This window comes from Hemiscyllium ocellatum, chromosome 35, assembly GCF_020745735.1.
Source record: "Hemiscyllium ocellatum isolate sHemOce1 chromosome 35, sHemOce1.pat.X.cur, whole genome shotgun sequence".
Taxonomy (NCBI): Eukaryota; Metazoa; Chordata; class Chondrichthyes; order Orectolobiformes; family Hemiscylliidae; genus Hemiscyllium; species Hemiscyllium ocellatum.
The window spans coordinates 10,367,358-10,395,300 of record NC_083435.1 but is presented as its reverse complement, the minus strand read 5'-3'; the positions used below and the strand labels follow the sequence as shown (position 1 = coordinate 10,395,300).

The window sequence follows — 27,943 nt, the reverse complement described above, 5'->3', positions numbered from 1 at the left end:
TAGGAGTATACTTAAGAGTGAAATCAGGAGGGCAAAAAGGGGCCATGAGCTAATTTTGGCAAATAGAGTTAAGGAGAATCCAAAGGGTTTTTACAAATACATTAAGGACAAAAGGGTAACTAAGGAGAGAATAGGGCTCCTTAACGATCAGCAAGGTAGCCTTTTTGTGAAGCTGAAGAAGATGGGGTAGATCCTAAACATGTATTTTGCATCAGTTTTTACTGTGGAAAAGGACATGGAAGATATAGAATGTCAGGAAATAGATGGTGACATCTTGAAAAATTTCTTTATTACAGAGGAGGAAGTGCTGGATGTCTTGAAAAGCATAAAATTGGATAAATCCCCAGTACCTGATCAGGTGTACCCTAGAATGCTGTGGAAAGCTAGAGAAGTAATTGCTGGTGCAAATGTGTTGCTGGTCAAAGCACAGCAGGCCAGGCAGCATCTCAGGAATAGAGAATTCGACGTTTCGAGCATAAGCCCTTCATCAGGAGGGCTTTCCTGATGAAGGGCTTATGCTCGAAACGTCGAATTCTCTATTCCTGAGATGCTGCCTGGCCTGCTGTGCTTTGACCAGCAACACATTTGCAGCTGTGATCTCCAGCATCTGCAGACCTCATTTTTTACTCCAAGTAATTGCTGGGCCTCTTGCTGAGATATTTGTATCGCCGATAGGCACAGGTGAGATGCTGGAAAACTGGAGGTTGGCTAACGTGGTGCCACTATTTAAGAAAGATGGTCAGACAAGCCAGGGAACTATAGACCAGTGAGCCTGACATTGGTGATGGGCAACTTGTTAGATGGAATCCTGAGGGATAGGACTTACATGTATTTGGAAAGGCAAGGACTGATTAAGGATAGTCAATATGGTTTTGTGTGTGTGACTGAGTTTTTTGAAGAAGTAACAAAGATGTGGGGAGAGTGGTTGATGTGTTCTACATGGACTTCAGTACGGTGTTCAACAAGGTTCTGATGGAAGACTGGTTAGCAAGGTTAGATCACATGGAACAGAGGGGGAACTAGCCATTTGGAAACAGAACTGGCTCAAAGGTAGAAGCCAGAGGGTGGTGGTGGAGGGTTGTTTTTCAGACTGGAGGCCTATGACCAGTGGAGTGCCACAAGGATCAGTGCTGGGTCCACTACTTTTCACATTTATATAAATGATTTGGATGTGAGCATAAGAGGTATAGTTAGTAAGTTTGCAGATGACATCAAAATTGGAGGTGTAGTAGACAGTGAGGAAGGTTACCTCAGATTACAACAGGATCTGGACCAGATGGGCAAATGGGCTGAGGAGTGGCAGATGGAGTTTAATTTAAATAAAATGCAAGGTGCCGCATTTCGGGAAAGCAAATCTTAGCAGGACTTATACATTTCATGGTAAGGTCCTCGGGAGTGTTGCTGAACAAAGAGACCTTGGAGTGCAGGTTCAAAGTTCCTTGAAAGTAGAATTGAAGGTAGATAGGATAGTGAAGACAGCGTTTGGTATGCTTTCCATTTTTGGTCAGAGTGTTGAGTGCAGCAGTTTGCGGGTCATGTTGCACCTGTACAGGACATTGGTTCGGCCATTTTTGGAAGTACACTTCTGGTCTCCTTCCTATTGGAAGGATGTTGTGAAACTTGAAAGGGTTCAGAAAAGACTTACAAAGATGTTGCCACCGTGGAGGATTTGAAGTATAGGGAGAGGTTGAGTAGGCCGTGGTTGTTTTCCCTGGAGTTTCAGAGGCTGAATGATGACTTTATCGAGGTTTATAAAATCATGAGGTGCATGGATAGGATAAATAGACAAAGTCCTTTCCCTGGGGTGGGGGAGTCCAGAGCTAGAAGGCATAGGTTTAGCTTGACAAGGGAAAGATATAAAAGAGACCTAAGGGGCAAACATTTCATGCAGAGGGTATTATGTGTGTGGAATGAGTTGCCTGAGGAAGTGGTGGACGATAGTGCAATTGCAACATTTAAAAGGCATCTGGGTGAGTATATAAATAGTAAGTATTTGGAGAGATACGGGCTGGGTGCTGGCAGGTGGGACTAGATTGGGTTGGGATAACTGGACAACATTGACAAGTGGTCTGAAGGGTCTGTTTCCGTGCTGTATGTCTCTATGACTCTACAACTGAAATCAGAGATGATCAAAAGTCTGGAAGTTGAGTATCAGATGGTTTTGAGACCCATGTATGACACAGTTGGAGATGAAGCGTTTTTGCCCAAAATGCCGATTTCCCGGCTTCTCAGATGCTGCCTGATCTGCTGTGTGTTTCCAGCACCACTCTGATCTAAACTCTGGCTTCCAGCATCTGCAGTCCTCACTCTTGCACAGTTGAAGATGAGGCTTTTAGAAATATCAGTTTTTTGCCTCTGTTCCACAAGTTCTGTTTATAAAACAGCAAGGGGCTGAACGTAATGCTTGTCATCTCCCTAGTGTGTCAAGTCTCAATAACTAAACTGTGAGGAGAACATTGGCCTTGCTCTGGACTTTGGGGTTTCCAATCCTTGCCCTCACATTATCAAATTCTGTTTGGATCAATTATAAAAATAAGATGAACATTTCACTTTTTAACCTATTGAATGAAACATAAACAACACTAAAGCTTGAACATTTAACTCATTTAATAAATACTTTAACAAAGTGAAATTTATAATGTCATCTATTTAATATTTACAGGATCAGTGTGGTGCAGAACACACTGGCAGCTGCTGATGCCTCTCTGTTTCTCAGGCAGTTCACCAGTCCTTTACAGTACACGGTCTGGAGAGAAATGATACACACCATTCACCCAGGTAAACATGTGTATTCACTTTCCTGATGATAGATTGAGTCGTTCAGGGGCTATAAGGCCCCAGTTTACATCTTCACATCGCTAGCTGTTAATTCAGAGAGACTATCCCTGGAAACATTGTACTTTCTGTGGGTCCATTTGGACAAGTTTTGGAGGCTATCACCTATGTGTGTCAGAGAAGTGTCTCAGTGCAGCCTAACCAGAGGAACAGAGCACAGAAACAGGCTTTCTTGAGCAGCTGGTTCCATCTGGAGTGACGGGAGCTGGATGTCTTGAAACACATAAAGGTGGGTAATCACCAGGATCTGATCAGGTGAACCCTAGAACTCTGTAGGAAGCTATTGACATTTTTCAAGATGTCACCATTTATTTTCCTCCATTCTATATCTTCTATGTCCTTTTCCACAGTAAATAGTGATGCAAAATATTCGTTTAGTATCTCCTCCATTTTCTGCAGCTCCACACAAAGACCGCCTTGCTGATCTTTGATAGTCCCTGTTCTCTCCTTTGTTACGCTATTATCCTTAATGTATTTGGAAAAATGCTTTGGATTCTCCTTAACAGTATTTGCCAAAACTATCTCATGTCTCCTTTTTGCCCTCTTAAGTATACTCCTACTGCCTTTATACTTTACTGAGGATTCTATCGATCTATCCTGTCTATACCTGACATATACTTCCTTCTTTTTCTTAACCAAACCCTCAATTTCTTTAGTCATCCAACATTCCCTATATCTACCAGCCTTTCCTTTCACCCTAACAAGAATATACTTTCTCTGGACTCTTGTTATCTCATTTCTGAAAGCTTCCCATTTTCCAGCCGTCCCTTTACCTGTGAACATCTGCATCCAATCAGTTTTCAAAACGTTTGGAGGGTGAGAAAGTAATAGGTGGTCTGCAGGAGGGACAAGTGACTGGAAAACTGCTATCACTTCCAGGTTAGGGAAGGGTGTGATTTGGGATGATGGGAACATGAGTGGAAATGGAAAACAAAGAAGCAATGAATAGCCATGTGAATAAGTAACTCAACTTCTGGTAATGGTGAAATCATTGCAGAGGAGCGTACGATAAATGAAATTGTGTTCAAATATCGCCCGTGTGCCCACAGTATAAACCAAAAAGCTTCTGAACCATGAATTATTTTGGGGGAATATTTCCTGTTGTAAATGCAGGAAATGAGAGAATCAATCTTCACAGACTGAGTTCAGAGAAACAACATTGTGATGATGAAAAAGTAATCAGTTTGGTGATATTATTTGTCATGGAAAAGTTCAGTGACACCAAGGGAACTTATTCATTATATTATTTCTAACAGTGATGCAGGAGATTAAAAAGGAGGTCTGAGAGGGTAGTAATATCTGGATTACTCCCTGTACCATGTGGTAATGCAGTTGGAATAGGAGGATAGGACAGATTAATGTATGGCCAAGGAGCTGGTGTAAGGAGTAGAGATTCACATTTTTGAACCATTGGGATTGTTTCTGGGGTAGAAATGGCATGTACAAGAAGGACAGGTTGCACCTGAATTGGAAGGGGACCAATATCCTGGTGGGGAGATTTGCTCGTGTGACTGGGGAGGATTTAAGATATTAAGAGATGGTTGTGGAGGTGGGGGGGCATTGGTAGTGGGGGGGGGGGGGCGTGGTGGTTGAGGGTTTGGGTGGTTAGAAGGGAGCTGATAGAGGGAGCTCAAAGAGATAGTGAGAAAAGAGATAAGTCTGAGGCTGATATAGTAGTAAAAGGGAGCAAGTTCAATGCTCAACGTGAACAACAGCATTGCAGAGAATGAGGTAAGACTGAGAAATTAAACTGCATTTATTTTAATGCAAGAGACCTGACAGTTAAGGCAAAAGAACTTAGGGAATGGTCGGGAACAAGGGATTGGGATATCATAGGTATTCGCGATGAAACGTGGAGCAGGGAAGGGCGGAACTGGCAGCTGAATTTACTTGTGTATAGATGTCACAATAAAGATAGAAATGGAGGCAAGAGAGAAGGAGAATGGCATTTTTGGCTAAGGACAACATTATGGCTTTACTTAAAGAGGATATTCTTGGGAGATCGTTTTAGGAAGTTATATGGGTGTAACTAAGAAGTGAGAAAAGGATGATTACGTCACTGGGATTGCAGTATTGGCCCTTAAATATTAAGTGGGAAATTGAAAAGCAATATGTAGGGAAATCTCAGATATCTGTACAATTAATAGGTTTGTTATGGTAGGGGATTTTATCTTTCCAAACATAAACTGGGACTGCCATTGTGTTAAGGGCTTGGTTGGGAGAGGAATTTAAGTGTGTCCAAGAAAATTCTCTTAATCAGTATGTGAATGCACCTACTAAATAAGGAGCAAAACCTGACTTTCTCTTGGGAAATAGGACAGGGCAAGTGACTGAGGTGTTGGGGGTCACCTTGGGGCAAGTGATAATAATTCTATTAGTTTTAAAACAGTCATCAAAAAGAATAGACCGAATCTAAAAATATGCTTCCAAATAAGAGTAAGGACAAAGTTGATGGTACTGGGCAGGAACGTTCAAATATTGACTGGGGCAAACTGCTTACAGATCAAGGGATGGTTGGAATGTGGGAAACCTCCAAAGATGAGATAACGGGAGTTCAGAGACAGTGTGTTTCAATTAGTGAGAAGGGCAAAGTTGCTTGGTCTAGAGAAATTCAGGCTCGAGTCAAGAAAAATAAGGAGTCATTTGCCAGGTATTGACAGCTGGAATGGAGTGAATCCCGAGAGGAGTACAAGAGCAGGAGGAGTGTACTTAGAGGGAAATCAGGAGGGCAAAAACTGGACTTGAGAGCTTTGGCAAATAGGGTTAAGGAGAATCCAAATAGATTCTACACGTACATGAAGGGCAAAAGAATAACTAGACAGAAAATAATGTCCCATACAGATCAAAGAGGATGTCTACATGTGGAACCACAGGAAATGGTAAATGAATATTTCACATCGGTGATTTACTGTGGAGAAGGACATGGAACTTGTGAAATAAATAGTGATGTCGTGAAGAGTTCATATTACAGAAGAGGAGGTGCTGTCAGTCCTAAAATCCATAAAGAAGATATGTCCCTGGAACCTGATCAGATTTATCCCAGAACTTTGTGGGAAGCTAGCAAAGAGATTGCTGGCACACTGATGAGATATTTGTATCATCAATAGCCAAGGGTGAGATGTGGCAAGACTGGAGAATTGTTAATGTTGTGTCATTATTTAAGTAAGGCTGTAACAAAAAGCCAGGTGACTGATGAGCCTGACGTCATTGGTGGGTAAGTTGTTGTGGGAGATTCTGAGGGCCAGTTATCATCATTCGGAAAGGCAATGATAGTCCTCATGGCTTTGTGCATGGGAAATCTTGACTCACTGACATGATTGAGATTTTTGAAGAGGTCACAAAGAAGATTGTCGTCACGCTTTGTCTCTCCCCTCGCTCTCATACTCCCTTCCCCTTCTATCCCACAATGCCCATTCCTGTCAGTTCCCATTACTGTCACTCTCACCCTCAGCTTTATGCTCTGTTTCACTTCACTCTTCCTGATGACCCACACTCAATCTTATCCCTCCCCTCCACCTGGCTCTGCTATTCCATTGACGTTCCCTCTATATCAAATCCCAGCTCTACATCCCCGTTACTTCAAATCTCACTCGTTAATAATCTCACATTCTTCCTTCTCACTCGACATCACACTCCCTCCTCATAGTTATTCACACTTTCTCTGGTCCATCCATCTCCTCTGGATATCAATAATACAAGGCAGTTCACATCAACATAATTAACCATAAGATAAAATCAAGAACCGTGGATGCTGGAAATTTGAAACCAAAACAGATTCTATAAGAAAAAACGAGTATTTCTGGCAGAAATTATGGAGAGTAAGCAGAGTTAATGTTTCTAATCTAGTGACCCACCTACAGAACTAGATAGTAGCTTGAAAGAGGTGATATATATGCTGAAGATAGACTGTCTAGGTAGGAGCGCGGGGTGGGGTTTGGCAAGAAACAAAGCAATCATTGGAGACAAAGAGCCCAGAAGCAGAGAACAAAGTTAGTCAGATAAAGAGATGGATAATCGTGAGCCAGGGAGACAGAAAAGTTGACAGTGAGTATTATAAGAATGTGAAATAGGGTTGGCTGTACTGAAAGTAGCTCATGTCATGACAGGGCATGGGATGTCCATGTGGGTAAAGGACATGGAAAAAGGTGCTCAAACTCTAACATTATTGAACTCAATACTGACCTGAAGGTTGCAGGGTCCCCAAGTGGGAAATGAGATCCTGTTCTTCCAGCTTGAGGCTCAGCACAAACTGGAAAAACAGCAGCTCATTTTTCACTCCATTGAAGCCACATCAGTCATAGAGAGTCATAGAGATGTACAGCACAGAAACAGACCCTTCAATCCAACTTACCAATGCAGACCAGTTATCCTAAACTAATCTAGTCCCATTTGCCAGCACTTGGCCCATATCCCTCTAAACCCTTCCTACTCGTTTAGCTATCCAGATGCCTTTTAGATACTGTAATTGTAGTAGAATCCACCATTTCATCTGGCAGCTCATTCCATACACACAAAACCCTCTGTGTGAAAAAGTTGCCCCTTCATTCCCTTTTATATCTTTCCCCTCTTACCCTAAAACTATGTCCTCTGGTTCTGCACTCACCCACCCCAGGTAAAAGACCTTGTCTATTTATCTAATCCATGCCCCTCATAATTTTACAAACCTTTTATAATTTTATAAAGTTGCCACTAAGCATCTGACAGTTCAGGGAAAATAGCCCCAGCCTATTCAGGCTCTCCCTATAGCTCAAATCCTCCAACTCTGGCAACATCCTTGTAAATCTTTTATGAACTCTTTCAAGTTTTACAATATCATTCTGATAGGAAGGACACCACAACTGCGCACAATATTCCAAAAGTGGCCGAATCAATGGCCTGTCCAGCTGCAACATGACATCCCAACTCCTATTCTCAATGGTCTGACCAATAAAGGAAAGCATACCAAACGCCTTTTCATGATCTTATCTACCTGTGACTCTACTTTCATAGAACATAGAAAAGTACAGCACAGAACATGCCCTTTGGCCCACAATGTTGTGCTGAGACTTAATCCTAATGTAAAATATAGTAACTTAACCTACACACCCCTCAACTCACTGCTATCCACATGCATGTCCAGCAGTCACTTAAATGTCCCCAATGACTTTGTTTCCACTACTTCAACTGGCAACGCATTACATGCATTCACAACTCTCTGCATAAAGAACCTACCTCTGATGTCTCCTTTATACCTTCCTCCTAGTATCTTCAAACTATGACTTTTCATACAAGTCAATCCTGCCCTGAGGAAAAGTCTTTGGCTATTGAATCTATTTATTCCTCTCATTATTTTGTACAAGTCTCCTCTCTTCCTCCTTCTCTCCAGAGAGAAAAGTCCGAGCTTATTCAACCTTTCTTCATACGGCAAGCCCTCCAGTCCAGACAGCATCTTGGAAAACCTTCTTTGCACCCTCTCCAAAGCCTCTGTATCTTTCCTATAGTAGGGCGGCCAGAACTGGACAAAATATTCCAAGTGTGGTCTCCCCAAGGACTTGTAGATTTGATTAGATTAGATTACTTACAGTGTGGAAACAGGCCCTTCAGCCCAACAAGTCCACACCGACCCGCCGAAGTGTGACCCACCCTACATTTACCCCTTACCTAACACTACGGACAATTTAGCATGGCCAATTCACCTAACCCGCACATCTTTGTGACTGTGGGAGGAAACCAGAGCACCCGGAGGAAACCCACGTAGACACGGGGAGAACGTGCAAACTCCACACAGTCAGTCGCCTGAGTCGGGAATTGAACCCGGGTCTCAGGCGCTGTGAGACAGCAGTGCTAACCACTGTGCCACCGTGCCGCCCACGAGTGCAGCAAAACCTCGCGGCTCTTAAACTCGATACCCCTGTTAATGAAAGCCAAAACACCATATGCTTTCTTAATAACCCTATCCACTTGAGTGGTAATTTTGAGGGATCTATGTACTTGCACACCGAGATCCCTCTGATCCTCCATTCTGCCAAGAATCCTGTCTTCAATGCTACATTCAGCATTTGAGTTCAACCTTCCAAAATGTGTCACTTTGCATTTATCCAGGTTGAACTCCATCTGCCATTTCTCAGCCCAGCTCTGCATCCTGTCTATGTCACAATGTAGCCTGCAGGAGCCCTCTATACTATCGATGACACCTCCAACCTTTGTGTCATCTGCAAATTTACTAACCCACCCTTCAACCTCCTCATCCAAGTCATGTATAACAACTAAGGAGAGCAGATGCTCAAGAACAGAGCCCTGCGGGACCCCATTCAACACTGTCCTCCAGGCAGAATATTTTCCATCTACAACCACTCTCTGCCTTCTGTCAGCAGCGAATTCTGAATCCAGATAGCCAAATCTCCCTGTATCCCATACTTCCTGACTTTATGAATGAGCCTACCAGGGGGAATCCAAATGCCTTGCTGAAATCCATATACACCACATCCACTGCTCGACCATCGTTGACCTCTCTTGACACCTCTTCAAAGAACTCAATAAGATTTGTGAGGCATGACCTGCCCCTCACAAAGCCATGCTGACTGTCTTTAATCACACTATGCTTTGCCAAAGTCATAAATCCTATCCATCAGAATTCTTTCCACAACTTTGCTGACCACAGACATAAGACTGACTGGTCTGCAATTGCCAGGGATTTCCCTAATACCCTTCTTGAAAAGTGGATCAACATTCACCTCCTTCCAATCCTCTGGTATGACTCCTGTGGAGAGTGAGGAGGCAAATATTCATGCCAGTGGCTTAGCAACCTCCTTTCTCACTTCCCGGAGCAGCCTAGGATAAATCTGGTCTGGTCCTGGGGACTTATCAATCTTAATGTTTTCCAACATTTCTAGCACATCAACTTCATCAATCTTGATCTGGTCAAGACGGTATCCCAGCTCCTCTAAGTTTTCATTTACTTTCCTTGGTGAAAACTGAAGCAAAAACCTCATTTAGGGCCTCCCCTGTCTGCTGAGACTCGACGCACAAGTTCCTCCGCTATTCCTGATCTGCCCTACCTTCTCCCTGAGCATTTCCTTATTCCTCACGTATGAGTAAAACGCCTTTGGGTTCTCCCTAATACATCTTGCCAAGCCTTTTTTTGTGCTCCCTCCTGGTTCTCCTCAGTCCATTTCTGAGCTCCTTTCTAGCAAGCTTGTAATCCTCCAAAGCTGTGCTAGATTCTTGCTTCCTCCACCTTACCTAAGCTGCCTTTTTCCTTTTGATGAGAAGGTCCTCCGTTCTCATCATCCAAGGTTCCTTAATCTTACCCCTTCTTACCTGTCTCAGAGGAACAAACTTCAAGAAACTGTGAACTTGCACTCCAAGATCTCTCTGTTCAGCTACATGAATTGGATTGAGTTTTTTGAAGAAGTAACAAAAAGGATTGATGAGGGCAGAGCAGCAGAAATTATCAGTCTGGACTTCAGTAAAGCGTTCAACAACGTTCCTCATGGTAGATTAGTTGGCAAGGTTAGATCATATATATTCCAGGGACTACTAGTGAAGGTTAGATCACATATATTCCAGGGACTACTAGTGATTTGGATAAACAACTGGCTCAAAGGTCAAAGACAGAGGATGGTGGTTGAGGTTTGTTTTTCAGACTGGAAGCCTGTGACCAGCAGAATGCCACAAGGATCGGTGCTGGCTCCACTTCTTTTCAGCATTTGTATAAATGATTTGGTTGTGAACCTAGGAGGTATAGTTAGTAAGTTTGCAGATGAAACCAAAATTGAAGGTGTTGTGGACAGAGAAGAAGGTTACCTCAGAGTATAATTGGATCTTGATCAGATGGGCCAATGGACCGAGGAGTAGCAGATGGAGTTTAATTGAGATAAATGTGATGTGCTGCATTTTGGAAAGGGAAATAGCTGCAGGCCTATACACTTAATGGTAAGGTCCTAGGGAATGTTGCTGAACAAAGAGACCTTGGAGTACAGGTTCATCATTCTTTGAAAGTGGAGTTGCAGGTAGATAAGATGGTTAAGAAGGTGTTTGGTATGCTTTCTTTTATTGGTCAGAGCATTGAGTACAGGAATTGGGAGGTCAATGTCATTGACAGGACATTGGTTAAGCCACTTTTGGAATATTGTGTGCAAATCTGGTCTCCCTCCTATCAGAGTGATGTTGTGAAACTTGAAAGGGTTCACATAAGACATACAAAGATGCTGCTTGGGTTGGAGGATTTGAGCCATAGAGAGAGGTTGAATAGGCTGGGACAGTTTTATCTGGAGCATCAGAGGCTGAGTGGTGATCTTGTGTCAGACAATAGTATAGGTTTCTTTCTCTGACCATGTGGTCACTGCCTTTGTCTGTCTTCCTCCTCATCCTTCCTCCCTCAAAGTTCCAAAACAATGCAAAAGCTTAGAAATCAGTAATTGCGGCTCAAGGAATTTGAGGAAATCACTGCCACAATTTTTTCCAGATCTCCATCTTGGATTACCCAGAATCCATCTTTGGGGAGAACTTTATTAAAAAAATTGGGAATTACATTGTTTGGAGTTTACTAGAGACCCACGCCAGTCAGAGATAGATTAAGTGCTGATATTGTAGCAAATCTCAGAGAAGTGCAAACACAATATGTTAATAATATCAAGGAAATTCAGCTTCCCCTGGATGAACTGGGACAGGCAGGTTGTGAATGGCTTAGACAGGACAGAATTCTTTAAAATGTCTCCACATGATCTATTTAAGGCAGTGTGTAGAAAATCCAACAGGAGACAGGGCAGGGCTGGAACAGCTGAGATTCACCAAGATGTTGCCTGGGCTGGAGTGTTTCACCTCTGAAGACAGCCTCGATCGGCTGGGGATGTTTTCATTGAAGCAGAGAAGGATGAGGGGACAACCTGATGAAAGTATAGAAAGTTATGAGGATTACAGATTGGGTAGACAGGAGGATTCCTTGAAAAATCCTTCCTATTCATGTACACATCCAGATGCCTTTAAAGTATTGTTATTGAATCCAACTCCATCACTTCCTCTGGCAGCTCGTTCCATACATGCACCACCCTCTACGTAAAAAAGTTACCCCTCAGGTTCTTTTTAAATCTTACTCATCTCACCTTAAACTTGTGCCCTCTATCTTTGGAGGCATCTGCCCTGGGCAAAATATATTGGCTATTCACCCTCGCCAAGCCCCTCATGGTTTTATTGGTGTAAGGTCACCGCTCAGTCTCTAACATTCCAGGGAAAGAAAGCTTATTCAACCACTGCCTATTACTCAAACCCTCCAGTCCCAGCAATACCCCTGCAAATCCCCTCCACACACTCTCAAGCCTCACAACATACTTACCCCATGAAAGGGTGACCAGAACCACACTCCATGTAGGTAAAAACAATGACTGCAGATGCTGGAAACCAGAGTTTAGATTAGAGTGGTGTTGGAAAAGCACAGCAGTTCAGGCAGCATCCGAGGAGCAGGAAAATCGATGTTTCGGGCAAAAGCCCTTCAGTTGGAATCAGCATTCTTGATGAAGGGCTTTTGCCCAAACGTCGATTTTACTGCTCCTTGGATGCTGCCTGAACTGCTGTGCTTTTCCAACACCACTCTAATCTAAACCCCACACTCCAATGTCCCTCACCAATGCGCCGCCCGGCCACAACATGACATCCCAACTCCAACATTCAACATTCCAACCAATGAAAGTAAGCGTGCCATACTCCCTCTTCACCACCATGTCCACCTGCAACTCCACTCCAAGGAACCATGTACCTGTACCCCCTGACCTCCTGCTCAGTAACACTCCCCACCAGCAACTATTGGTGTCCTGGTTTGCCCGACCAAAATGCAATACCTCACATTTATCAAGATTAAACGCCATCTGCCACTCCACGGCCCATTGGCCACCTGATCAAGGTCCTGTTGCTGTCTGAAATAATCTTCTTTAAAGTCCACTAGATATTTCTTTTGTGTCATCTGCCAATTTACGAACCATGCCTTCTATGTTTGCACCCAAATAATTTAAGTACATGACCAAAAGCAATGTGACCCAGCCCCTATCCTTGTGGCACACTGCTGGACACAGACCTCCAGTCTGAAAAGCAACTCTCTACCATAAGCCTCTGTCTCCCACCTTCAAGCCAATTTTTATTGAATTGGCTAATTCCCATGTGATCTAACCTGTCTAACCAATCTACCATGGGGAACCCTGTTGAAACCCTGTTTTCTCAAGTCTACATCAACAATATCTAGCTCTCTGCCTTAATCAATCATCTTTGCTACCTCTTCAAAAAACTCAAATCAAGACACAATTTCCCACTTACAAAGCCGTCTCGACTATTCCTAATTAGTCCTTGACTTTTCAATTGCATATAAATCCTGTCCGATAACTTACCAACCACTGATGTAAAGCTCACTGGTCTAGAGTTCCTCACTTTTCTTTTCAGCCTGTTTAACATAATGGCACTAAATTAGACAACCTCTGGTTCTGGCACCTCACCTGTTGCTGTTGATAATACAAGTCTGTCAGTAAGGGCTCCAGCAATCTCTTCCCCCCATTCCCTAGTTTCTGGGAAACACGGTGGGCGGCACGGTGGCACAGTGGTTAGCACTGCTGCCTCACAGCGCCTGAGACCCGGGTTCAGTTCCCGACTCAGGCGACTGACTGTGTGGAGTTTGCACGTTCTCCCCGTGTCTGCGTGGGTTTCCTCCGGGTGCTCCGGTTTCCTCCCACTGTCCAAAGATGTGCGGGGTCAGGTGAAATGGCCATGCTAAATTGCCCATAGTGTTAGGTAAGGGGTAAATGTAGGGTATGGGTGGGTTGCGCTTCGGCGGGTCGGTGTGGGCTTGTTGGGCCGAAGGGCCTGTTTCCACACTGTAGTAATCTAATCTAATCTAAAAAAAAAACCTTATTGGGACCCGGGCATTTATCTAGCTTTGTACAATTGAAGACATCTCCTCTTCTGTAACATGAACTCTTTTCAAGACATCACTATTTATTTCCCCAAGTTCCCTAGTTGCTGGGAAATGGAATAGAAGTTGATAGGCTCTTAAAGACCAGCATGGCCACAATGGGCTGAAGGGCTTCATTTTATGCTGTATTAGTTCTGGCCATGTGTGTTGATTAGCTCAGTTGGCTGGACAGCTGGTGGGTGACACAGAGTAACAGTGCAGGTTCAATTCCTACACTGTGAAGGTCCTGTCTTCTCATCCATGCCCCATCAATGAGGGATGATAACGCTGACAATAAACTCAACACCAGCCTGCTCTCAGATCAGAAACCAGTCTCTCTACTATGTCAGCTTCACTTTCTATGATTCAAGAAGTGGACTCTCTGATTCTCTCTATAACTAAAAGATAACATGTTTATCTTTGTTTAAGCTATCTCGACACAAAGATTAACCTCTCAATAATCTTCTTAATTACTCACTGCTCCTACACACTAACATTTTCTGACTTATGTACTGGAACTCCCAGATCACTCTGTAACTCACAATTTTGCAGGTTTTCTCTCTTTAAGTAATGCTTCTTGTTTTTAAAATTCTTCCTTGTGAAGACTCTCTTCTACCATCACATCATGCAGACCTCACATTATCCCCCATTGTCTCACTCCTACAACAACCCATTCACCATCCCGAAGTTGTCCAACCTCCTCACCCTTGCCTAACCCACTCTTTCATCTCCTCTCCCTCTTCAATTAGATCCACTCCCTCCAGCAAAGCAAGCCCATTTAACAATGCCCCACTTCTCCTACACTTCTCTGCCATTTACCACTCTTCCTCAGACAGCCTTCCCCACTCCACACCCCCATCCTATTCCTGGCTTCCTACATGCTTCCACGTCAATCACACTTCCCCGTTCTCTCCTCATATTTTACACACATTCTACGCCAATGTCAAAAACATCACTCTCCAGGCCCTCTTACCCTCATATTCACTTGTCCTCACTCTTCCCTCTCACTCACAATTCCCCTCAGTTTCTCTTCCAGCCTACTCTCCAATTACTCCCCCACCTCACCCCAACTCCCTGACACTCACATCCCCCTGACTCTTCACTCGCTTGTTAAGGACCAGGCCAGACTCCCTCAAAACATTTTGAGATGTTAGCCCAGACCCTAACATTTCTCGTTGTTGTCAGCAGGTGGACAGTGGATATTCCAGGAGGGATGCAGCTGGCCCAACCACTCAGTTTAAAACAAAGCAGTATTTATTTTCACACGAACAGAAGAATTTAAATTTAGAATTATATAACTATTTAAAAACCCAATCAACTCAATCACAAATTAATGATGCTGTTCCAAATATTTGCAACATCCCCATAAACACCCCCTTGGCAAAAAAGGAAAAATAAAGTTGAGCTGGGGGAACTGGCCTCTCCCCTTTCATTGTACAAGTGATTTTTTTTTACTCAAAAGCCTTTTAAAACCTGAGGCACAATCTGTTGGCTCTTATCAAATTGGCCCTAAAACCCATACAAACTAGACACTATGTGTTTACAACCTCCCTGAAAAAAGAAACAAGGACAACCTAACCTTGTTAAATGAGCAGAATCGTCACACCCCTCACATACTCCCACACTCTCGGCCTTCCCCTACACATCTTCTTTTCACTCTCTCCTCCCATCTCCCTGATTCTCCTCCAAGTCATCCTCCTCATTTTCATTCCTCTTCCCACTCCTCCTCACTGCCAATTTCCCTCTCCTTTTCCCTTACCCTGCCTCTCCCCTCCTCCACACTCATGACATCGCACAAGCCTACCTCTTTATTCACCCCATCAATTTTTCCTCAGTTTCCTTGTCCCTATCTCTCACTGCATTCCCCTTCCATCTCCACACAGGCCTCACTCACCTCCCCCTCCCTCCCACCCTATCACTCTTCCATGGACCTCATTCTCCATTCCCTACCTCTAACCAACACTCCCTCCTGGTATCCCAGCCCACTCACTCCTGCTCTCATTGTCTCCCTGCTGCTCACTCCCACTCCCACCTTTGACCCTACTCTTCCTATCATCCACCCTTGCATCTCACACTCGCTCTCTGCCCTCCTGCTCATTCTCCATTCACTCCTCCCTCTCATTCACTGTCCCCACAGACCAAGGCCTCACTGCTTTCTCCACCTCCAACCCACTAACCTCCACATTCTCCACATCTATCCATTCTTTTCGATTGCTCACCATTCAGTCCTCCCCCACCCTCTCTTCATTGTCCAATTTTCACAAATCCCTTCACCCTCCACCTCACTCTCCAATCCTCATTCTCCTTGTCACTCCACCTCCCCTTGACACACTGGTTGCCCACACTCTCCAATCTCCCTCCCCATCAATGCCCACTCACCCCCTCCTACTCTTCCCTTCCCCCTCCATCTCACTGCCTCCCTGTTCCTCAATCCTTACACCCACTCAGCCCTCTCCTCCCTATCCCCCACTATCCTCTTGAGCACAGCTCCCAATCCGGTCAGTCTTCCCTCAGCCTCACTCTGCTCTCACCCTCTGCCTCACACTCCCCCTCACTCTTGTTATAAGTGACTTCTGTCTAGGTATTCTAGATCTCCGGAGAATAGTTCCTGACACTCGGCTAACTATTCTACTCTAGGGCTATGGTTCAGATCAACCGGGTTCTGCCTCCACACTCTGCCGACCGCGAACTGTCCTTTAACCCTTGACTTCAAGGGAGACTGTCCACAAGGTCCCGTCCTAGGAGGCGAACTCCAAGCTGTCAGCACCAGCCCTTATCCCCACCGGCTATCGCTTCCCGTGGTAAATCGAAATGCTGTGAGACACACAAATGAGCAATTGATGTTTATTCGAACATGATGTGTCAAATACACAAGATTCCAATGAATTACAAGTTCAACTTTTTTTTAAAAAAAGTAACTGTCTTGACCTTAAAGATAGTACCAAATTTTCAATTACCTTCATTGCAGATAAAGTAGAGTACTTCAAGTGAACTCAGTCCCATAAAAAGTTATGAAAGTTAGGGCTTCTAATAGCTATGCTTTGCAACACCATTAAGATTTTCTACTCTTGGTGAATGTCACATTTTGGATCAACATCTTTTGAATTTTTTTTTTTAGAATTTAATCCTGCATGTTAACATGACACATTGACAAAGTGAGAGTATTCACTTTCATTATAGTTTACACATTGATGGTAAAAACTACTTCATTTTCTATAACATTGTCATTTAACTGAAAAGGGCAGAAATTTTATTTACTTTGCAGTGTCATTTTCATTTTCTCTTTTCTCTATTGTGCCTTTAGTACTGAAGTAGCCTATGATTATGAATTTTTTAAATTATGTGGCATGATTTAATTACTGTATAAGAGCATTTTCTAGCCCCCACGAACAATCTCATGAATGGTCCTCCTTTCCCTCCTGAAGTTCTAATAAAATCATATCATGAAAGAAAATAACGTTAAGCATTCATAAAATTACAGTCAAAAATAGCACACTGAATCAAATGACAGACAACAAGTTTCAAACATAAAACCATTAACAAACAGATGAATTCAAGCCAGAGCACAAAGTGTTAAACTGCTTGTTAGCTGAGAAGCCTTCTGCCAGATTCTTTCTCACAGACACCATGATAAAGCTTGCAGCATTTCTTACTTGCACTTTTCCACACAGATTTTCGCAGAGAATTTCACACAAAAAGATCCATACACAAACACAAATTCTCACATCCACAGAGACTACTTTATTTTTCACAATCAAATTTACACACAGAGATCCTATCGGGGCCGGCCCATCTCTTTCACACATACATAAATATTCAGATTTAGATATCCGCCTTATTTATCCGACTCCTTTCCCTATTCACATTCCATTTCTCTTCACCACCCTTCCGCGACTTCCTTTTGTCCTTCATTCATCCTCCTGGGGGACTCACAGTCCTCCCTTACTACTGCTACCATTATCTTAGCCTTCCGTTCCTCCGCCATTATGTCTCTCTATACAAATACCTTCTGAACCTCCTGTAACAACTCCGACTCATTTCTACCGCTCCCGTCCTCTATCTTCTGTAACTTCTTCTGGATATCAGGCCATGCTTTTATCACGAAGTGAACCTTTACCATCCCTCATCCTATTTCCCCATCTGGTTCTATACCCGAACATTTCTTAACCGACTCCCTTAATCTGTGTAAGAACGCACAGGGAGACTCGTCCTTTCCCTGCCTCAGGTCGAAAACCTTGGCTAAATTTTGCTGTTTGGGGGTGCAAGTTTGTATCCCTTGGATTATCAAATTTCGCAAGTCTGACGTATTATCCCTTCTATATTGTGGTGGTCCCAGTTAGGGTTCTGAAGGGGATATTTGTCCTCACCCCTCACCATCCCCCTCTCATGCCAAATTGTCAGGCAAGCTCAATACCGGCGCTGCTACTAGTTTTTTCGAAATCTCAATTAACACTTTCCCTATCCAGTATCCCCATATAAGTCTCCTTTCTCCCCCAGTAAATAGTATATTCAAAAATAAACATTAACTCAGCCCACATATACAGACCGGGCCTCAAAAATAAATTAATTTGTTCTGACAATCCTATCGGATTCTCAACCAGGACCGTCATTTCCTTTTAAATGTTCCAACCTCCCCACTGGTGAGGGGGTCATACACAAACACAATCTCCTTGTCCCCTATCGGCATTTTAGTCGTTACGTTCTTCCTTTTTTTAAGAAATATTGCAATGTTCCTAGCTTCTCATATCCTCAAACACCAATTTATTAATTCATGCTTGACTAACTTTAAAGCCTGTTCCTAACTTGTAAACATATTTATATATTTACGTCCATTTATTCAGTATTTAATATTTAAAATGTAAAATGCATACAGTTCCCAATTTTGAAATCCACTGTAATCACCCAGATTTAGTACCCTAATTTAGATCCAAAATTAGTTTTCTTATGTACTCCTGACCAATCATTTCTCAATTACAATACTTTAGGTCGTAAAATAATCAGAGCTGTCTTACAATAATTTGTCAATTCAAGTTAAAAGAAATTCTAATGGCCGAATCCAAGGTCTCAGATAATAACCATGGAAGTTATCGTCTTTTTTTTCGACAGCCTACTGTTGAACTGAAACTTCAACTGTACTTCACATATTGAAAAAAAATCATGTTAAGTTTACATAAAAATCACATTTAAAACAATCCTGGAACTCAAGCTCCAGTGAATAAAACTTCCTCATTCAATCGCCAACAAACAAATGTGCATTCAAACCAAATCACAAAGGGTTAAATGTTTTGCTAGCTGTTCTCGCTCTCTCTCTCTCTCTCTCTCTGCCGGTCTTACTGCAAGCTGCTGGTAAAAATAAACTTCAGTTGTCCCCCTTATACTGCTTCTATGTAAAGATAATAGGGACCATCCAGAAACGGGGTTCAACACTATCAGTTTGTAACTAATCTCTTCAGCTCTCCACAATCTCTGTAGAATCTATCAGGGGGAATTTTCGGGGTTTCGTCTTCCCGTTCCTTTTTCGACCCGGAACATTGGCCACCCATGGTTGGTCTTCAGGCTAACCTGTTTTCTATACTCTGGTTACTTAGTCAACCCTTTTATCCCGGTTACCAAGTTAATCCTTAATTTCCCGGTTACCTGTCACAACCACGGAGTCGACAAGGCAGTGTACACTTCTCTCAACAATTCTGCGAAAACCCCAAATACCAGAGAAGGTTCTTACCTTGATCCGTGCATGGAGTTGTCCGACTCAACATAACAACTTCAAGCTGTTACCTTATCAAAACTTCAACCTTTTACTTTATTATGAGCGCTTTCTATTCACATCGTTTGCTCAAATATCTGTGTGTGTCACAGTGTCCCGGAATCATTCAGAGCCTCCCGTGGGAGTTCTTTTTAAGATCCCGGACACGAGCCCCCAAATTTGTTATAAGCGACTTCTGTCTAGGTACTCTAAATCTCCGGAGAATAGTCCCTGACACTCGGCTAACTACTCTACACTAGGGCTATGGTTCAGATCAACCAGGTTCTGCCTCCACACTCTGCCGACCGCGGACTGTCCTTTAACCCTTGACTTCAAGGGAGACTGTCCACAAGGTCCCGTCCTAGGAGGCGCACTCCAAGCTGTCAGCACCAGCCCTCATCCCCTCCGGCTACCGCTTTTCCCGTGGCAAATCGAAATGCTGCGAGACACACAAACGAAGCAACAGATGTTTATTTCAAACTTGCAAGTTTGGGCGTCTTCGAAAGGGGCTTCGGAAGAATCGCAACGAAAGGTTTACAGCAGTAATATTTATACATTATTCTTACATTAGAAAACATTAGTACAATACCATTGGTTAAAACATTTCACGCTTTTCTCTGCCAATTCTTTAATTAAATGTTATATTATTTTAACAATTCTGCTGAATTAAATGTTATATTGTTTTTAACAATTCTGCTGGTTAAAGCATTCCTTGGTTATCTGCATGTCATAAAGGGCTTCTATTGTATTTTGCCCTCTGTGTCTAGCTAAAGCATTCCTTGGTATCTTGCCCAAGGTTACTATGTTCCTGACATAACAAAGGTGACTTCTGGTTCATATTCTCATATGGCCTAGTTGAATATCTATCTCATAATTAGCCTTTACTTATTAAACCTCAGTTTTAATACAGAAATTACCTCACCCATACCAAAAGAGAGTGTGTGTGGTGTGAGTGTGTGTGTGTGTGTGGTGTGAGTGTGTGTATGTGTGAGAGTATGTGTGTGTGAGAGAGAGAGAGAGAGAGAGAGAGAGAGAGAGAGAGAGAGAGTGTGTGTGTGTGTGTGTGTGTGTGTATAGATGTGTATGTGTGGTGTGAATATGTGTGTGTGTGTGTGTGTGTGTGTGTGTGTGTGTGATGTGCGTGTGTAGATGTGCATGTGTGATGTGTGTGTGTGTGTGTGTGTGTGTAAGTGTGTGTGTGAGAATGTGTGACTCCTGTGTGAGAGAGAGAGAGTGTGTGTGAAACTGCAGAAATTACATTACCCATATCATGTCCCAGGGAAAAGTAGAGTGGTTCATTAAATGTGTTCAAGGCTGAGTTCGCCAATTGTTTTAATCTCCAAAGAGAGTCAAAAGTTATTGGGGTTGGGATGAGCGAGTTATGGTCATGGTTAATGTGATTGTATTGGAACTGGTTTGAGAGGCCAAATGGCTTGCATCTGCACCTAATTCTTATGTTCTTACATTCATATATTGTTTTAACTCAATGTTCTTAATTCCAACCGACTCGTTCACATGTTATCATCCTTAATGTTTGCATATTTCTTACTTTTGTATCAATGTTGAAATCACAACCAGTACCAATAAATAGAGATTGTAAAATGTTCCTAAACATTGTCCTTGTACTGTTAAGCAATTGTTGATGGAACAATTGTGATCTAATGATAGTCATTCTGCCATCAACCAGTCATTGTGCTGAACATCATCACTAAGGTGTTGCAATTACTGAGACCTGGTGACAGAATCCTCGAACATCATCTCAGCTGGAAACATAACAATCACTGAAACCATGGCGATGGAAACTGATGTCAAAGCTGATAATGTAACAACTGACCAAAAGCACAGGGGATGGTGTCAATACATTTCATCATCACAACACTCTACCCAGTGAGTGTGAGAGAGAGAGAGAGAGAGAAACTTCACCAGCACTTCAAAGCGGTGGGTATTACTGACCTTTGACACATCTTTTGCTCATTTTAAACACTGGATGTTAGTCAATTTCTCACAATATCTCAAATCCTGAAAGAAAACAGCTTGGGAGTATTATGTTCAATTCTGGACATACTTTAGGAAGGATATGATAGCTTACATCCATTTGGCTTAGAGTTGGCATCAACAGATGCAGCATTGGGTTTAATCTGTATCTCATTATGATTATCAGCAGTATCATCAGACAGAAATTTAACTAAACTACCAAAGAAACACAATGAAATTGGTAACCTAAAGTTTGGTCAATGAGGCAGGACTTAAGAATCATTGTAAAACAGTAATGACGAGTAGCCCAAAACATTCCATTAACATATTTAAGGAGGACATAAAAGATGCTGTTCTCTTGGGGAATTGAAGGAAATGGGAGAGGTGAGAAAATAGTACTGAGGTGGATTATCAGCCATGACCTGACTGAACGGTGGAACAGCCTCAAGGAATTGAATGGTCTCTTCCTGCTTCTTGCCTCTTATGGTGTTATGATCCCAGCTGATGCTAATATCGGTCAAATCAGATCGCTGAGTGAAACCTGGCTTCGGAAACCTTAAGATTTGATTTTGTTACTTGTTTGCAGTAATAGAGAATCACTAAACACTTTCACAAGGTTAAAAATCACACAACATCAGGTTGTAGTCCAACAGGTTTATTTGGAAGCACTAGCTTTCGGAGTGCTGCTCCTTCATCAGGTGACTGTGGAAAATAAGACTGTAAGACACAGAATTTATAGCAAATGTTTCCAGTGTGAGGAAACTGAAATTATATATTGAAAAAGACCCGAACTGTTTGTTAAGTCTTGTTGGTATCAGTTCTTTCATATGTAAATCGCAAAACTTCTTTAAAAAGTTACATTCTCAAGTGCACTTTAACAACTGGTGTCATGTTGGCTCAGATAAGGTATTGAAGCCAAGTTCGGTACCCATAGGGATGGCCTCAACTGAGGCTTTGGGTTCATGTCACCACACAGGTGACCACATTGCACGATACACACACACACACACACACACACACACACACACACACACACACACACACCCTCTCACAGATACTCATCCCCGACCACCTCCCCCAGCCCAACACACACACACATATAATTTTGTGGGGTGAATTTGTACTTGCAGAATTACATTTTACTTTACTCAAAAACTGGATGAATCCATGTAAGATTCTGAAAATCCGTTTTTAGATTAGAATCAGTCTGATCATTGTGGCACAGACAGCCTCACAGGGAGTTAACATGTTCAATACATTATCTGGGCCATCATGACACCAATTCTTAAAGTGCACTTGAGAATGTAACTTTTTAAAAATGTTTTGTGATTTACAAATAAAAGAACTGATACCAACATAGCCATTCTAAAAGATGAGAGACTTAACAAACAATTTGGGTATTTTTCAATATTTTATATAATTTCAGTTTCCTCACACTGGAAACTTTTGCTATAAATTCTGTCTTACAGTCTTATTCTCCACAATCACCTGATGAAGAGGCAGCACTCCGAAAGCTAGTGCTTCCAAATAAACCTGTTGGAATATAACCTGATGTGTGATTTTTAACTTTGTGCACCCCAGTCCAACACCGGTGTCTCCTAATCATTTTCACAAGAGACTGCCAAAGTAGTTTTTAAAAGAACAAAGTTTATTACATACAAAAGACAAAAGAGTTTGTTGCACTATGCTAGAACTATTTGAAACAAACAAAAACAATCTTTAAATATCAGAAAGGAAGATTCATCTGTTACCCAAAATATTCTTGATGAAGTGCTTATGCCCAAAATGTCGATTCTCTTGCTCCTCGGATGCTGCCTGACCTGCTGTGCTTTCCAGCGCCATACTTTTCCACTCCTCTGACCCAAAACGAGCTTTACACACAGCCAAACCTCAGTGAAGGTTCGCCATTGTCGCCATGTCAATGCTTCTTGTTCACATTGCACAGCTGCAATTATTTTCGAGAACTTGCTTAATGTTGACTTCTAGATGTTCCTTTGGTGCAGTTGTGGTATCCCCACTTCTGAGCTAGATGGCCTACATTCATGTCTTATTTGCTCCAGGTGTGTGTCATAGCAATCTGAACAAGGTGATGAGAAAAGGTCATGCTGACTTTTTTAGAAGCTGCTTGTCACCAGAATGTTAGTCAGCATTGTTTATAGTGCTCGTGTGATGCTTTGGCAGTGCATCTACATCTGAGCCAGGGTGCTCAAATCCCACCTGCTCCTGAGGTCTATTGTAATATGTCTGAACAGGTCGATTAGGAAATCTTGCTGACGTCTAAACATCTTTGGAGCAAACACCTGGGTTTTCCTCACACTCAGCATCCAATTTTCTCACCAATGTTCTTGCTAGCCTGGGACTTCAGTGTCCACTTTTACAGACCGAGACGTTTCTGTCACTATCTCAGTATCATTAGACAAATCATTGCTCAGCATCAGCTTAATTTGGTCCTTTTTTTACTAATGATATGTTGCTGACACAAATAATTTGCTGACTGCGGATGCTCATGACTGATTATTTGTGATAATATATAACTATTTGATGCTCGGTTTTTGAGACGGAGGGAGGGGAAGAGAAGAGGGGAAATTGCTCAAAATATTCTACTTCTGGAAGTTCTGAATGTCCGATTTCTGTATTTACCTTCAGTACAAAATGTAACAGAACAGGCAGGTTGAGAAGGAGAAAAAAAAGTGAGCTATCTCCAATTGAACAGATTAACCATACCATTGGTTTGTTGAGGGACAAATCCAACCACTTCAAGGGAAAGGGAGCAGGTTATTAGTTTTGGATTTTCAGATGCTTTTTGATAAAGTCCCACTCAAGAGGTTAGCAAACAAAATTAAAGCACATTGGAATGGGATAATAAACTAGCAATAAAATGAAGATTGTTTAGCAGGCAGAAAGCAGGGTTTAGGAATAAATGAGTCATCCTCAGGATGTAGGTTTGCTTGCTAAGCTGGAAGGTTCATTTCCAGGTGCTTCGTCACCCTACGAGGTAACATCTTCAGTGGGCCTCAGGCGAAGCACTGTGTAGGGTGACAAAATGTCTGGAAATGAACCTTGCAGCTCATCCAGAACATCAACCTGAGCTACAAATCTTATGAAAACTTGCTGAGTCATTCTCAAATTGGCAGGTTGTGATCAGTGACATACCACATGGATCAATGCTTGGGTTCCCAGCTGTTCGCAACCTATATCAGACATATTAACACAGGGACAATTGTAACATTTCCAAGTTCGCAGATGATACAAAACTTGGTGGAAATAGAAATTGGAAGAAAGATGCATAGAAGCTTAAAGGGTGAGTTTGTGGGCAAGAGAAGGCAGATGGAAGAACATGGAAGTCGGAAGAACATGTGGCAAAGATTAGCGGTGAGCCAGAGGGAAAGAAAATATACTGCAAAAATACAACAGCAAGCAATGTCAAAACAAGCGGTGAGAGATTCATAGAATCCATACAGTTTAAAGCAAGTCATTGAATTTACAGCAACCTTCAAAAGAGCATCCCACTCAGATGCACCCTCCTACCCTATTCCTGTAACCCTGCATTTCCCATGGCCAATCCACATAACCTGAACATCTTTGGATTGTGGGAGGAAAAAGGAGCACCCAGAGGAAACCCACACAGACATGGGAGGATGTGCAAACTCCACACACAGATAGAGTAAAAAACATGTGGTGCTGGAAAAACACAGCCGGTCAGACAGCATCCAAGGAGCAGGAGAGTTGACATTTCAAGCATAAGCTCTTCATCAGGAATAAGTGGGTGACCCAAGGGGGCAGAGAGATAAATGGGAGGGAGTTAGAGCTGGGGGGGAAGGTAGCTGGGAATGAGTTAGAAAGATGGAGGTTGGGCGTGATGGCGATAGACCAGAAAGGAAGGTGGAGCAGATAGGTGAGAAGGAAGATGGATAGGTAGGACAGTTCAAGAGGGTGGTGCCGAGTTGGAAGTTTGGATCTGGGATAAGGTGGGGAGAGGGGAAAGGAAGAAACTGTAAAATCAACATTGATTGCGTGTAGTTAGATTAGATTTTTAGATTAGATTCCCTAAGGTGTAGAAACAGGCCCTTCAGCCAAACAAGTCCACACTGACCCTCCGAAGAGCAACCCACCCAGACCCATTCCACTACATTCACTCCTGACTAATTCACCTATCACTACGGGCAAGTTAGCATGGCCAATTCACCTAGCCTGTACATCTTTGGACTGTGGGAGGAAACCGGAGCACCCGGAGGAAACTCACACCGAGGTGAGAATTGAACCCGGGTCTCTGGTGCTGTGAGGCAGCAGTGCTAACCACTGAGCCACCGTGCCGCCCATAGTTAGAGAGTCCCAATCCAGAAGATGAGATGTTCTTCCTCCAGGCATTGATGGCTAGACTTTGGTGGTGGAGGCGGCCCAGAACTTACATGTCCTTGGCAGAGTGGGACGAAGAACGCCTCATCTTCCAGATTGGGACTCTCTAACTACATACATTCAATGTAGATCTCACCAGTTTTTTCATTTCCCCTCCTCCCACCTTATCCCAGATTCAAACTTCCAACTCAGCACCACCCTCTTGAACTGTCCTACCTGTCCATCTTCCTTCTCATCTATCCGCTCCACCCTCTTTTCTAGCCTATCGCCATCTCCCCGAACCTCAATTTATCTATCGCATTCCCAACTATTTTGCCCCCCAGCCCTACCTCCCTCCCATTTATCTCTCAGACCCCTTGGGCTACCCCCCTCATTCCTGATGCAGAGCTTATGCTCGAAACATTGACTCTCTTGCTCCTCGGATGCTCCCTGACTGGCTGCACTTTTCCAGCTCTATATTTTTTGACTCTGATCTCCAGCATCTGAAGTCCTCACTTTCTCCGATACAGATTGAGTCACCTCAGTAAGGAATTGAACCCAGGTCCCTGGCACTGAGGCAGCAGTGCTAACCACTGAGCCACTGTGCCACAGTCTTTAAACATATATTGTTTGTGCTTCATTATCACCTATTCCTCTCCTGATAGTCATTGAATGATTCCAGCACTATTCATGAGGCCAATCAGACCATCTTGTCCTAACAAGAGCAAAGTGCATCAAGATACCTATCACAAGACAAGTGAGGATGCCAATGCAGGCTATTATTAATAAATTTAAGCTCTTATTCTGTGCTTTACTTTCAGACGCTTAAGCAATGAAACAGAAAAAGCAGAAGCCAAAAGTACAAAGAAGGTTTTCGCTGAGGCAACTACCGGTGAAGTTATCATTCCCACTGTGGTGGTTACCTCTCAGAGGCTCAGTTATGAAACCTCTGCTACGAATGAAGGGGTTGCCAGTGAGGCGCTTATCCAATAAGCCAAGGCTACCCACCCACTGTCTGAAGTCGGAAAGAAGGGTGCCACTCACGAAGGGAGGGAAGAGGCTGCCAGAAAGATGCCTGCCTACAAAGGTAGCAAGGAAAATGCCAGTGAAGTGTTTCTCCAAGAACAGTTCCATCCCAAGGAAGAGTTCGAATATAAAGAACATCATTCAGGAGCCATCTGTCCCAGCAAGAAGATCCCCAGCTAGCATAAATCTTCTTAATGCTTCTTAAAATGACATATACAGCCACAAAGCATATGCAGCATAATGCCCCATTAATTCTAATTATTATTGGATTAAACAGAGAATTAAAATCTTACAATAAATCACAGTTGCACAATAGTTAACTGATTTAACTGCGAATGTGGATACATAAGAAGCTAGGATGGGCTGCTTGGGCCTTGTCACCTATCTAAACAGAGAACTTAGGAAATAGGAGCAGGAGTAGACTATTCGGCTTGTCAAGCCTGGTTTGCCACTCAGTATGATCCACAAAAAATGCAGCACCCTCATGGTTAGATCTGATTCCTTTAATTGTAAACATTAATCTAACTCCTTCCTTAAAACAGTCAGTGTTATGGCCTTAGAGGCCTACTGTAGCAAGCAAGAGTCTTTTTTAGATTAGATTTACTACAGTGTGTAAATAGGCCCTTCAGCTCAACTAATCAACACCGACCCTCCGAAGAGTAACTCACCGAGACCCATTTCACTCTGACCAATGCACCTAACACAATGAGCAATTTAGCATCATCAATCCACCTGACCTGCTCATCTTTGGATTGTGGGAGGTTACTAGGCTGAAAATGTGTTGCTGGAAAAGCGCAGCAGGTCAGGCAGCATCCAAGGAGCAGGAGATTCGACGTTTCGGGCATAAGCCCCTCTTCAGGAATTGTGGGAGGATACCAGAGCACCCACGCAGACACGGGGAAGAACGTGCAAACTCCATTCAGATGGTCACTCAAGTCTGGGAATCGAATCTGGGTCCCTGACGCTATAAAACTGTAGTGCTGGCTACTGAGTCACCATGCCACCCCAAAGGCTCAAAGTTCCACAGGCTTAACATTCTCAGAGTGAAAAATGTCTTGGCATCTCAGTCCTAAATTCCCTACCCTATATTCTTAAACTGCAATCTGGACTCCCTAGTC

At 43.0% G+C, this 27,943-nt stretch overlaps 1 protein-coding gene across 2 annotated transcripts in view; it reads left to right on the top strand.

Moving 5' to 3' along the window:
* Positions 1 to 27,066, top strand: part of LOC132833001 (E3 ubiquitin-protein ligase TRIM69-like) — a 29,339-nt gene extending 2,273 nt beyond the window's left edge. The window contains exons 3-5 of one of the 2 annotated variants that reach the window (XR_009647009.1): positions 2,663 to 2,778; positions 21,178 to 21,428; positions 26,621 to 27,066. Coding sequence is in view for 1 of the 2 variants with exons in the window: in XM_060851273.1 (XP_060707256.1) it covers positions 2,663 to 2,778; positions 26,621 to 26,628 (124 nt within the window). In the remaining variant the exon portion in view is untranslated. The remainder of the gene's footprint in view (positions 1 to 2,662; positions 2,779 to 21,177; positions 21,429 to 26,620) is intronic. The other variant, XM_060851273.1, reaches the window with a different exon arrangement.
* The last annotated feature ends 877 nt before the right edge of the window (positions 27,067 to 27,943 follow it).